The sequence below is a fragment of the Syngnathus scovelli genome, chromosome 14 (assembly GCF_024217435.2).
Source record: "Syngnathus scovelli strain Florida chromosome 14, RoL_Ssco_1.2, whole genome shotgun sequence".
NCBI classification, from domain to species: domain Eukaryota; kingdom Metazoa; phylum Chordata; class Actinopteri; order Syngnathiformes; family Syngnathidae; genus Syngnathus; species Syngnathus scovelli.
Window position 1 is genome coordinate 8,316,657 of NC_090860.1, and position 13,728 is coordinate 8,330,384.

Sequence of the window (13,728 nt, forward strand, 5' to 3'; positions counted from 1 at the left end):
TCCACATCACCCAGAATTGCATTTATTTATTTTATTTTTTATTTTATTTTTCCTGTTTCAGTTCTCACGATTACATTTTATGTTACAAATTGAAACTGCTGTGACGTGAAAACTATGGGAAAAGATTTTGCTTAATAATCTTGTCAGCCATTTTCACACAACTGCATTTAATTTTTTGGGAGTAGTAAGAAGGAATTGGCAATGACAACATCATTTATATTGATAAAAAAAAAGCCAATTCTAAATATTTTTTATCATATTTATCATCATTTTGTGGCTTCTCCTAAGAACTGAATGGGAACATGCTTGGAACGATACATACAAATCCGCCCCAAAAAATTAAAACTATAAAGGAAATTACACAAAAACTAAAATGAATAAACTGATAAACACACGACAATAAAAATATCCAATATTCTTATGTGTTTTGGGAAGCAAAACTTATCTGTAATTCAATGAATTTGTCTGCATAATGTCACCATCATTCATCATTGGTGAGCAGAACAAAAAAATGAAAGGCCGGATCACGATGGGAAATGAAACAATAGGGAATGACAGCGTTGCACTCTGTGGATGACTAAACGACTATGTCAGCAGTCGGGTCGTTTGCAGCAGCCATACACAACATTCCAACTAAATCCTGCATAAAAAAAACCTCCCTGCATGTGCACTGCAGAACACATTTCCATTTACGCCACGAATGGTGCTTCATCAGAGACCTTGAAAATTATTACACAGTAGCCACTCTCTAGAAAAGCAGGCATATATCATGAATGCACACATGCTGCTTTTTGTGGCACAACCACAGATTTCCTCGCTTGCCAACTCCCTTTTTCACCATCCTACCCTCTGGAGAGCTTCTAAAACATTCCCGTACAAGCAGCATACACACCAAGTCCAAAAAAGGGGAAAGCGCTCTGCAAAAAGTCTAAAAATACGTTGTGATATTTGCTTGTTTGGTGTTAAAAGAAAAATAGTTTTCGGCTCTGCTGTGACTTGGCAAAGCAGAATGATGAGCATGTAGAAACAAAACGGCTTGGTCTGAGTCACAGTTGGCTACTTTGGGTAGCTCGGAAGGAATGATAGTTTTTGCAGAGAGGCCCATTGTCATTACTTGACACTCGAATGTCCAACTTCTACACCATGAGATGTTTTTTTGCAAATTGACTTGGCCTCGTGTTTTCATATGATGCACTGCAGCAATAATTCCATTCGAGTCAACGAGTCAAGGTAAAGTGACTCTTGGCTCTTGCAAAGGAATTCTGTCAGCTCAGGCTGCGCAATTCTGCCACGTTACCGTGGCAGCCGGCAGAAACACACAATGGACACAACAGACCGTCTCAATACCATCAATGAATTCTCACTTTCCCACTTTTCAACAAGCATTGCCTAACAACATACCTATTGGAACCAAATATAAGAATGTTTTTAATTCTGGTTTTCAGTAGGATAGAATTCAGCTACACAAACATAATTAAAAACATTTTGTGTTCGTTTAATGATCATAAATGGAAAAATATGCACAAAACCAATATTTATTCACACCCATGTGTATTCAGTTTTACAGTGGCTCATCCTGTGATCACATGTCCAGAATAAGCCAATGAAAAACTATATTTACCAGAAAACATTTGAGGAAATTGACGCGTCATGGTTTCCTAAAATGTTCGGAAAGTTGAAAGAGTTTTTATAACTGGACGGACAGTCTATTTGTCCAGAAGCCAAGTGAAACAAGCTTTGACCAAATCCACTGAAATTGGGAAATTTGTAGCATTTTTATTCAATTATAATTATTATATTGCATTATATTGAACTTTATGTCATACTTCAAAATGTATTAAGTTTATATTTTACACAGTGCACAAAAAAATATTCCTTTGGGGGTACCTAATGATGATGAAGTAAACATTGCAAGTAAATTCATGTAATCTGGGAAATCATCCAATAACTTGCACACTTTCTTAACTACTCTTTTTATTCCTGAGAAAAGGGTGTGTCTGTGCGTTAAGTATGCTGGGCTACCAAGGAATTTCTCAGGAAGGAAAACTATTCCAGGACAGGAAACCAGATAAACATGCTGCCACGGAAGCACATGTTCCTCTTTTGCAACGGCTGTTTCACTGAGGATTTTAATTCACAGTAAAAGCAATTCATGTAGAAAACATTATTGGATGAATACATGAAAAATATGCCTTTTATTAAGTTGAAAGCCATTTTTTAATGTCTGCCCCAATAGCTCCCACATGCAACTCTGACAGCAGCTGATTCACAGCCTACAGGACAAACCCACTCATGTGTCCTCTGCTCGAGCCTCCTACACAACAGTCCAACTCCACTGTACACTAGATTAACATTTAAGCATGCACACCCACTGCTTCCGTTTATCTGAAACATATGCAGAGCCCAAGACTGCAAATATTGTTCATATTCATTTGAATATTATTATGTAACTACAGTCAGAATCTCAAAGGTCAAAGATGCTACCGCAGCGTGATGAGAGGAAAGATGTGATAAGCATAAAACTAGCAATATCTTTTAGAGGTCCTCTTTGGCACCAATAAAAGATGATTTGATACATATCTTGACACGCAGGGTATGATACGATTCAAGAATAATATAATAATATATAATATAATAATGTTATATTATTTCTAATTTTAAGGGAAATTATTCAAACTGGTTGGATTCCGTGGGATTAGGATTTTTCACGTTTAACAACATGTAAGACATCAAAGCTCTAAGCCAAAACTAAGTTAATTAAATGAAAAAAAAATCATCAGCAATCTCAAGCCAATTTATAACGGGTGTATTTCTCATTAAAGATGATCGGATACGTATCTCAATGCGATACGATTGAAGTAGAGTCTATGTAATGATTTGATTCATGTGAATCAAATCCGATTTTCTGATTTAAACCGATTTTGTTTCTATTTATCCCTGTCAGGCATCATCAGAGGGAGATGTAGTTTTACATTTATCACACATTTGTTAACATCTCTTTACACTTTGAATGACAATTTAGAATATTAATACTAGCAATAATTTTAATGTTTTCTGATATTAATACTTTGAGACTACAATTTAACTTTGAAACAGTTTTCCAAATTTGAACAACTTAAAAATTAGATGGCATTACAGCCGGATTCTTTTAACAGAGCGATCTTGATGTAAACTGAAAAAGTACTTAGATGAATATTCACGTTTCATGCAGGGTTTAAAAACTCACGTCGCAGAGTTAAAAACATCTGGATCTTATTAAAATGATACCTTCCCTTCCCATCTCTCCTATTTTTGGCAGCAACGTGCATGCAAGAGCTCTTTGTGCTACGTCATATTAAAATAGTTCACTTTATTAAAAGTGAACAAGGTTTGTTAACACATAATTAAAACCGAATTAACCTTTATACACACAAGAAATCTATGCAAACAAAACGTGATCCAGATAAAAGTGTACTTTGGCAACTTGACACGTTTTTCCATTCCTGGCAGCCTTCCTCCTTTCCAAACCAGTTTAAGGGTAAACAGTCCAATCCAATACGGCCATCGGTCACACAATTCCTAACCAAATGAGCGACTTTGTCTGCATTAGTGACTGCAACATGCTGGATTAAAGCCAGGCAACACAAAGCCGGACTTTGGGGTGCGCCTTTGAAGAGGACTTGGACTGTTGTCCCGTATCTTACACAGCAACGATTTTACATGACATCTTCTGTTGCATAATTGAAGATGCGCAATGATGTCTTACCTGGTTTTCTTCTATAAATACACTTGGAGTGATCGCGTCCTTGTGTGTGTTCAGATGGGAGAGGCACCAGATGTCAAACACATTCCGGTTTACATCGTCAAAGAAGAAGCATGGATCTCCACAAATTAAGGCATTAAGGCAGTGGCAGGTCGACCCGAGTGGGTGTGTGTATGCGCGTTTGTGTGCCTTTTAATCGTCACGGCCCTGCGCTCTCTCTCGCTCACTTGTTTAAAAGAGTGACGTCAACGTAGAAGTAAACGCGAGGCTCCGATATCCGCTCGTGCCTTTCGCAATAAAGCTTTGACGACGTCTCCTGCATTACTGGCGAATAAACGTGATTAAACCGCACAATATGGGTTCGCTGCCTTGATAAAGCCTGCTTGGGAATAAGTAGTACGATGCTAAAACTAGGTATGCAAGATAACGAACGGATTAAACGTCACACTTTATTGTTAGCACTGTGCTGTCTTCAGCCACGTCCTGCGGAGCGTGCAGAATTCCAAAAACACACAATAACAAAATGACTGCGACAACAAAGATCTTAAAGCGCAGTTTTGCAGGCGCCGTATTATTTTGAAGTAGTTCCCCACCAATGCAATTTTTGATTTTCTTGCGGTTGCTGAAGCTGTCCGCAGCCGTCAGTAGTGCGCCCTCCTCCCTCACACTAATCTCCATCCCGGAGGCTGGAGTCGAACTCGTGCAGACCATTTGACTCATTCCTCAAAAACGAAACAATTTGATGGTTAGTCACAGACTTTTGTAATCTACAAAACGCTGATTTTTATCTTGGCCTCGCTCAGCATTCTGCGTAAACCCCTGGTCTAGACCGATCTTGTCTGAAGAAAAATAGCCAAGATGTTTCGTAATTTAAATCAAGCCTGCCACGGCCCAAGGGATCATGCCAAGCCAGTATGTTTGCATTTCCCCACTGACAACAATGAAGATAAGCAAGCTGCAATGAAGTGGGAAAGTTATCGTTAAAAGTGGGAGTGTGATCAAGACTGTGGTTTTGCACATTGCACAAACAAAACAACTATAAAGAACCATGCATTTAATTGTAATCTGTCAATCACTAGTTTTCGGAAGCGATTGTCCTCATTGAAATCTGAGTGGCACCTTGATTAATTGCATTTAAAGTTATTTTCTTGTGCAGGAGTTTTGAACCATGCTTGAATGCTATTTTTTATGCAAGACATTTACTTTGAAAACAAAAATACAGTATGTGGTTATTTTTTGTTTGCTTCAAACCTTTTTTTTTTTTTTAGTATAGTAGATTTTTTGCATGCATTGAAAAATATTTGATCCAAGATGAAATGTATTAAAACATGTATTTTGCATGTATGCAAATACTATGTCCATATTTACCCCTGGTAGGACTTGTGAAAAATTGTGGCCCCTTCCAGCATTTAAATTGCCCATCCCAGTCCTAGTTATTGATGAAAGATTTTAAAATAAGGCAAAATACAAATGTATTAGCAGAACATAAAAAATATATTGATAATTTTCAGTGGTCCACAATAACAGAAAACTATGATTGAAGATGCTCTACATTGAAGATGCTTTCCCTGCAAGGAAAATAATTGTTTTATTGTGTAACTGGAGCCTACAGTGTTATCACAGTGACAGTTTGTCCATCTGGAGGAACAAGGGGCCATTATTAGAAAGCACTGATAAAACACAAGAGTAAACAAATGATTGCGGCAATTCAGCTCTATGCATAATTTTATTTTGTATCTGCAAACACTGTTAAGTTAACATTTCTTTTAAGCTGAGACAACTGTTCCACCTTGTGTAAACGTGGGACTTAAATAAACAAAAATGCATGCAGACCAAATCATTTTATTCTAAGAGTGTCTTTTGTCTCACTAATAATAGGATACAGTATATTGATGATGGATGCAGGTGATCACAAATTATGTCAATCTTTAAAAAAGGCAGTGTGAGACATTTGACTTTATTCGGTAAATGCATGAGATTCTTCATAACATTTCATTTGCCAAGTAGATTTTAGAACAGACATGTTTGTCCAACCCAAGTCAGGGCATGTTTGCTGATTCAGATCAGGGCAGATCCTGCTGCTTACAGGAAATGTTGCAATAATGGATTGGCTTGGCCATTAAGTGGAATGATCACAGTTCCACAGAATTGCAGAAGAACAAAAGCCGATTTTCACTCGTATTAAACCCCTGATTAAAATTATTGTGATTTTTTTTGTTCTTGATATCTCGTGATTTCAGACTAATCTGCTGTACAATAAAGAATATTACTTTGGCAGTATATGCGTGATTGTATTTATATAATTTTTATTTACACGGGTCTAGGAGTAAGTATTAACGCCTTACAGATTTATGTAAGGGAAAGCTGGGTTAGAGTGGAGTTTGCATGTCTCATTTTCTCGTTTTTATGAATTATGCAACTCAACGGCGCTTGAAGCGAAGAAGCACATAAAAAACAACATTTCCCAGAATGATATGCGCCGGGCATTGCGTCATTACAAAGCGCCGACTACAACTATTAACATTTGTGCAAGCGGACGTTGTTTTCACAGCTTTTCTTGAATTTTGCGGCATTAGTAACATTAGAAACTTACGGTGAGAAGAAATGTCTGCAAAGGCAAAGGATATTCTGCAGCTGGACCTTTATGGTTTGCTTGAGATTAAAAACACTGCTACGTCAAAAGAGGTACGTAAACGAGCTTACCGGTGGATACGATTTACTAAGGTGGTCCATGTGTACAAATAACGATGACGTATTATTTGCAGAGTATTTATTTACCTATCAACTTGGAAAATTTTACGTGAATAAAGAAAAAATCAGCATAGCATATCTGATGTCTATAAGCAGCAAATCATGGAGCATCAACATGTTTTTAGCGTTCTCTGACATATATGTTGTTTTTCCGCCGTGTTAACAATTGTTTATAAAGAATAATCAAGAAAGAAGGTGAGGTTTTAAGAGCAATACGACCCCAAAATATTACACCAAACGCTGTCTGTATCGCGTGTAGTTGATTCAAAAGGCCGCTAGGTGGAGACGCTGCACCAGTTTTCGTGGTTCACAAAAATGACTCGAAAGGGAGAAAACATGATTGACGTGATCTTCAATTTTACCCTGAAGTTAGCTCCATGCATGAATATGAATATCAGTGCAAATATGTGGACATCATTCTCCACTGTGTACTAATTAAATGATACTAATTGCCTTCGTCTCAGATAACTTGGGTCCATTTTTCTCTTCATTCTATTTTACATTGCAAAGCGGCTGATCATTATATAGTCAGCTCCTTGGTGATCACCTTCCATCCATGCATCCAAAATCTAAAATCCACAAGCAATATGGCAAATCAACAATGCTGCCAGAATACAGTCAATTACTTAATTGGGAAAAAAGTTCTGTCTTTTACAGAGGATAATGCTGCAAGAACTTAGTGGTGGTTTCGGCGCCAGAAATAAGATTCTAAAACACAGTAGACTGCTTCTGTGAGGTCTGTTGATTGCTGTGATGTGATGGGACATTTTTGTGGCCTGTACATTTAGCCTGTGGGGGGCTTTGATGAAGACAGATGTCAGCTGATGGGCAGTGATTTGGATCACTGCTGTTATGTTGTTTATCACAAAGAAGGGAAGCGGCTCATCTCAGATCACATTTCTGTGGACTTTGCCATGGCATCGACATATGAGATTTGCATTCTTCATCTTCTGCTTCCATTTTGTTGTCACTTCCGATGAATGCTGCGGTAGCTGGCATGTTTGACTTTATGATTGGCTAGTGTTATTATAATAGTGGGGTGCACATATGTGCATATTATACTTTGTGTGCACGTATATAAGAAAAACATTAGATCTCAATGACCTCAAGGAAGATTTAACCTTTCACTGATTACTTGGTGAGACAAAGTCAATAGGCAAGACGCCACGCAATACTCAGTAGTCGCTAAAAGATTACACATCCTGTTTAAATGCCAGGTTTTGGTGGTACAAAAAATATGACCAAGATAAATTATAAAACATCTACCACAAATAATGTGCTCTATGTCTTATATTGGCCAATTTAAAAAAAAGTAGCTTTTTGAGAGGGTGTGTGAAAGATAAATAATTGAGATCACGTGGTTGCAAAAGTGTGCACACCTTTTTATAATTGGAGTTGGAGCGGTTTAGAATCTACCAGCCACATTCAAACTCATGTTATATGGGAGCCGCTACATACCTGCCACCCTTTTTATAATCACCATATCTGTGGTGTGTTTTAAATATAGCAATACCTGTTGTGTTGCAGTTGACAGACAGGCTACATGCTCAGAAGATGCATTTGCAAACTAAGAGCATCTGACATAACTTATTATTTGCAATAGACGCACTTGAGCCTGTTTTATAGAAGCCTTGATTATAACATACTTTATATTCTTCCTCCTTATGTACACCTCCTCCACAGCCCATTTTCAGCACATATAATTGATGTTTAGTTTTCCCCGAGCAGCAGATGTACTCATAAAAAAACTTAAGCGGTGCTACAAAAATATTAGAGGCCGCAATTGATTTAAAGCAGAGTTTTCCTGAAAAAAAAAAGTGTGGTCCTGACCCAAATAAGAAATTTGGTGATATCGCCATGATATTGACATATACTGTACTTGAATTAAGAACACAGCAGACTTATTTATTAGATACTACATAAAGCCACGACTCGTGTTTTATGACTTGTTTGCATGGTGATTATAACTGACAATGACACTTTCTCCTTGCTGTCTTCCGAGTCCCCTACTGTTTTTGTTTCAAGAAACCCAACTATTCCTCCCGCAAAAACCAAGTTATTCATCTTGTTCCTCTTAGTCGTGTCAGTTGTCAGCCTGCCTATGAATACAAAAGCAGCCATGAGAGTTGTCAATGGCATAAACAGACTATATACATTTGGATTATTAGTATTGTATTGTCTCTTTAGGAGTATTTTTCCCCTTTTGTGTCTTTATTTCTTTCTGGTTTCGGGGCATAGCAGACATTTTTCTCACCAAGTCCGACTCGTGTAGTCTGCTTTAACATTTGCTGGCCTTCCAACTAAAGTTCAACGGAATTTCAAATAGCCCAAAATGACACAGGAAAATCTTTTTTGTTGAATTGTGATGTGAGTCAATGATGATGATGTGCAACGTAGCTGCTCCCTGCCAGACAACAATAGTGATGAGAGTCAAGTAGTCAAACTGCTCAGCTTGTCCTAACATTGTTAAACATCAACATTGTTCAACATCTGCTGACTTTACAGCATTTCAATGGACATGTTGTTTATCTTGTCTACGTGCTGCAGATGACAAACGTAATAAATAGAGTTGGAATTTGGAAATCTGCACTTTTTAACTTAAAAAAAAGTGTACTGTATAAAATTTCACATCATCATCATCCTTTTCCTCAATGTTTCTTTCTTGTTCTCAAAATTGTTTTAATGTGATCAAAAATACCAAAAAAATGAAGCTTTTCAATCATTTAATGAGTGATTTAAAAAATCTGCTCACTTCTTCATTGCTTGAATGTCAATGAATTACAATGTTCCAATTTGAAATTTTACAACAGAAAAAAGGGAAGAAAAGGCAGAAAGAGGCAAAAAGAGAGAAAGTAGGCTTCGAGCAACGCTAAGCGTGTGTATGGCACCTTTCCCCAGCTTTGCGTGTCAATTTGAAGCCGTATAAAGCCTTTGCCAAGCACCAAGGCGAAAGGCTTCCTAATGATGACTGGTCTCTCCTTGAGCTGTTTATTGTTTGAAGTGTACATGAAACAAAATGGAGTGAGAAGACTAGATTTGTGGTTCTTACCACACGCCCCCAAGTAAAGTCAGCACGAGAAGAAAAGCATCACGTTCATGCCAGTGGGCCAAGGTACTTGTTGCAAATGACTAATGAGAGGTGCTTCATTTGACCTGTAACGAATTGGCAGGAGACTGATTTATGCTGAAAGGAGCTATCGGAACATAATGCAGAACAGAGACAAAGCTGCCTGAGTATAATTATAACTTGTGCAAAGAAAAACAAATGACATATTTTTATACAGGCAGCTCCAGAGTGTCTCATCGCCTACTCGCTTCTTTTATTGAGAACTAATTCCAAGATGGATAAGAATGCTTTATATAACCAACTGATCCTAAAACGTGTTCTTACATGGATTAGATTTTCAGATGTATATTACAAACCCAAACTTTCATGGGTAGTTTACTGTAGCATGTGCCGCCCAAGTTCCTTTCCACGAATGTGTCAGAATGACATAAAACAGAATCCGCTCAGGTGTTGATTTCATCCAAAGAAAACAGACCTTGATTTTAAGTTAAACACAGACAATTGGGAAAGATAGAATTTTATTTTTACTTTTGCTTAAACCTCTGCCAAAGTGTCGTGGTTTTTTTTTTTGTGTTCTGTTGAACATGTCCAACTGTGACGTACATACTGTACTTTTTTTTTTGTGTCTTGTCTTCACTTAGATCAAAAAAGCCTATCGACAGAAAGCTTTGAAATGCCATCCGGACAAGAACCCCGACAATCCAAAAGCAGGTAAGTTTAAATGTTCAATATCCGTAAAAATCAATTTAAGATCTATTTAGTTGTCGATGGACCCACTCATATTACATACGTTTTTTTTTTTTTTTTTTGCTTTCTTGGATCGTTTTACAGGCGCTCGCTAACCAGTATAATCACGCAAGGAAATCTGTGTATACCTTTTTTTTGTCAGGCGGTGAAAAAGGCACCTTGGAAAAAAAGACGAGCCAGTGTTTCATGTGAGGTTTATGTGGCTTTTGGACGGCTCAGATAATTCTTGATTATGTCATGCGGGAGAAAGAGGGAAATTGGTGGGCTTGGGGGTTGAGATGGATAATGTAAAAGCAGGGGGTCGGTTTCCCAGAAATGGAAAAGAAGCGGTTTGGAGGGCCCCAACATTTGAACCCACACATGGACAGACTTTGTCCCAATCGCACGAGATGGGAAGGTTGCGTCAAAGGGTCACGTTTTTTTTTTTTTTTTTCCTGACAGCTCGAACTACCTCTCAGTCGGATTTCATTGTCGCTTGTTACGTTTAGGTAACCTGACCTCTGCTGGCAGTATGATCTCCATAGCCTTCTGTTAGTTCAAATTTGCCAATCCCAACTGGGAGTAACCATACTGGCCTGCCAGGCTTCCCATAAGAGAATGATTAAGTTTGGCTGGTATAGTGCAGTAGAGTTGCATGATAGGGAGTACTTGTGGTCTTTTTGTATGCTTTTGTGTGTGTGTGTGTCGGATGACAACTGAGGCGGTGGGGAACATTGCGTGGTAGCGATGATTGCAGCGTTGGCCCCTCTCGGCGCGCTAATCAAAGACATTGGAGCTGGTGCAGTGTTACAGGCTTGTCACTGGAGATAATGTGACTGTCTTGGCACTCGTCATCAAGCGCCATGCATCAAAAATGCAAATTGAGCAGTTTGAGTTTTATGAAAGAAACACATCATGTGGGATTCAGTTTCAATGTTTTTGTTTTTGCTTTTCTCTGTGCTTTGCTCCAGCGGAGCTCTTTCACCAATTGTCTCAGGCTCTGGAGGTGCTGACCGATGCTGCTGCCAAGGTAGGACCTCGCCCCCTCTCCTTCCTGTAGGCCCTTGCGATATGCAAAAAAATCATTTATCGTAACATTCACGATGATGTTTTCAGGCCGCCTACGATAAGATTTGTGCTGCCAAAAAACAAGCGGAAGAACGGAACCGCAAACTTGATGACAAGAGAAAGAAGATTAAGCTTGGTAGGTTCCCTGTTGATGAGTTCAATTGCAACTGGTTTGTGTTGTTATTCATCACAGCATTATTATTATTTTATTTTTTTTAAAGTGTCATATGACACTCCAAAGGAGCGATTAATTGCTTTCTTTTGGTTTCACATCAAAAAATGAATGTAAAGTTGAGATTTACAGATTTTATATATGGGTAGACGGCTGACTTACTTTACCTCTGCGCTTCACAGACCTTGAGGCAAGAGAGCGACAAGCAGAACTCCAGACCCAAGACGAAGTGCAAATTACAAGGACACTTGAAGAAGAGGTGAGAGAGACGATGACCGCTTCAAGTTAAGGATATGTTCCAGTCCTCTGCATTTAAAAAAAAAATCACTCAGGAGCTTACTTGAATAGTTTTCATTCTGTTCAATTTCTTGATTCTTATTGAGCTGAAAACTTGCCAAGGTTGGGGCTGTAAACAGATGCTCCATCTTTTCATCGCATAGCATAATTATGTGTAAACCCTTGAGGTGATATTGCATGACTCGCCACACTTAATTCCAAAATGCAATGATAAATGAAAATAGCGTGCATGCTTCCAGGTTGAGTCATAGCATAGCATCACGTTCTATGGCCTCATGCCTTGGTGGAGAGAAACCCACCAGTAGGGGGCATTGTCCTATTTTCAATCAAGGCCCAAGATTTGCATCTTTTACTCAGTCTTGGTTAAAATGTATCATTTTTAATAATGAATGCAGGAATTTTGTGTAAACGTCATCTTCTGTAACTGATTTATTATTTTTTTTACTTTATGAATGTGGTATTGACAGAGATTAATTGTTGTTCAACGAAATGCCAAGATTCATATTTTCCCAGTCTTCAAAGTTATTACATCTTTGTATTGTATGTCTTTTTTTCCCCACCAGATTACTCGTTTGAGGGAGGAGGGATCCAGACAGCTTGAGGAAGAACAGAGGCTCATCAGAGAGCAGATCCAAAGAGAACGAGAAGAACAGCAGAACACGGGAAACTACAGTCACAGAAGTACTTCCATTTTTTTATTTACAATCTCATCCATTGTGATAGTTTCCAATGTAAACGAAACATCATGAAATGTAAAACAAAATCTTTTTTCTTATTATTTGAGTGAATCAAACTATCAGCAGAGCTGTCAACAGGCACGCAGGTTTTTACCAGATATTAGTCACACAAAAACAATAACTAGATATGTGGCTATGTGTTATAACACTTTGGAATTGACGAGTCTTATTTTCTTGGCAGGTAGACATTTTGGCATGTTTATATAGGAATGTCAAACATCAAGCACATACGCACGCACGCACGCAACTCAAACTTGACCTCGTGAGCATATTTTTGCACAAAATCTCCTGTGTTCCCATTTTGGAGACATGGAGGGGGGGGGGGTCATAAATCAATTGTATAGATGTGCGTGAAGGTAAAAGAAAGTGGGAGTGTTGGCCTGAAATTAGGCCTCTTTTTGTGGTTGTGCAATTACTCATGCAAAGTCAGCACATCTTTAACTTGCAGTCGGGCCCCCCAAAGTCGTCTCTCTCTCTCTCTCTCTCTCTCTCTCTCTCGCTCTCTCATAGATCATAATTCTGTGGCTTTCTTTATGTGACAATGGTTATCCATATGCATTCGTTCTGTGGCTGCCTGAACAAAAGTATATATCTTTTTTTTATCTTTTAACTTCTTCAACTTAACGCCCTCTGTTTTTTTTTCTCCCTTCCAGACTCTGCATCGGGAAGATGTTCTAAGAGCAAAGTCACCCCTAAATTGAAGGTACACTCATAATCGAGTTGTAATTTCAGTTATCCGTTGATGTTAGCAGACATTTGAAATCGCCTACTAAAGTACGGCTCGTTATATAGCTCTTTTTATTTATGGCCTGAAATATTAACAGACACTGGGGATGTTAGCTAATGTTTTTAAATCTGCTTTTAAAAATTGATAGCTGTCCAGTGCAGGAGGGAATTCCCTTACATTTTTGTGCTCAGTTAGAATAACAAACTACAACCCCCATGGCGGACGATGTCAGGGCCCGTGTTCATGGACTTGAATTATTAGTACATTAAATTAAGTTTGTGTTGGAAAGGCTTCTCATCCTTGACAACACTTTGAAATTAAAAATCTTTTGTTTTTCCCTTTTGATAATTCGGTGTTAACCACTTTCATTCAGTTGTATCATAATCATTAATTTAATTTGAATGGAGAGTATCGTGAGACGCAACCTTAGGCATCACATCA

General features: G+C 38.2%; 1 protein-coding gene across 3 annotated transcripts in view; it reads left to right on the forward strand.

Moving 5' to 3' along the window:
* Positions 1 to 6,211: 6,211 nt before the first annotated feature.
* Positions 6,212 to 13,728, forward strand: part of dnajc17 (DnaJ (Hsp40) homolog, subfamily C, member 17) — a 44,324-nt gene continuing 36,807 nt past the window's right edge. For 2 of the 3 annotated variants that reach the window (XR_007485906.2, XM_049741325.2), the window contains exons 1-7: positions 6,212 to 6,427; positions 10,202 to 10,271; positions 11,258 to 11,316; positions 11,403 to 11,490; positions 11,709 to 11,785; positions 12,387 to 12,504; positions 13,214 to 13,263. Coding sequence is in view for 2 of the 3 variants with exons in the window: in XM_049741325.2 (XP_049597282.1) it covers positions 6,347 to 6,427; positions 10,202 to 10,271; positions 11,258 to 11,316; positions 11,403 to 11,490; positions 11,709 to 11,785; positions 12,387 to 12,504; positions 13,214 to 13,263 (543 nt within the window). In the remaining variant the exon portion in view is untranslated. The remainder of the gene's footprint in view (positions 6,428 to 10,201; positions 10,272 to 11,257; positions 11,317 to 11,402; positions 11,491 to 11,708; positions 11,786 to 12,386; positions 12,505 to 13,213; positions 13,264 to 13,728) is intronic. The other variant, XM_049741324.2, reaches the window with a different exon arrangement.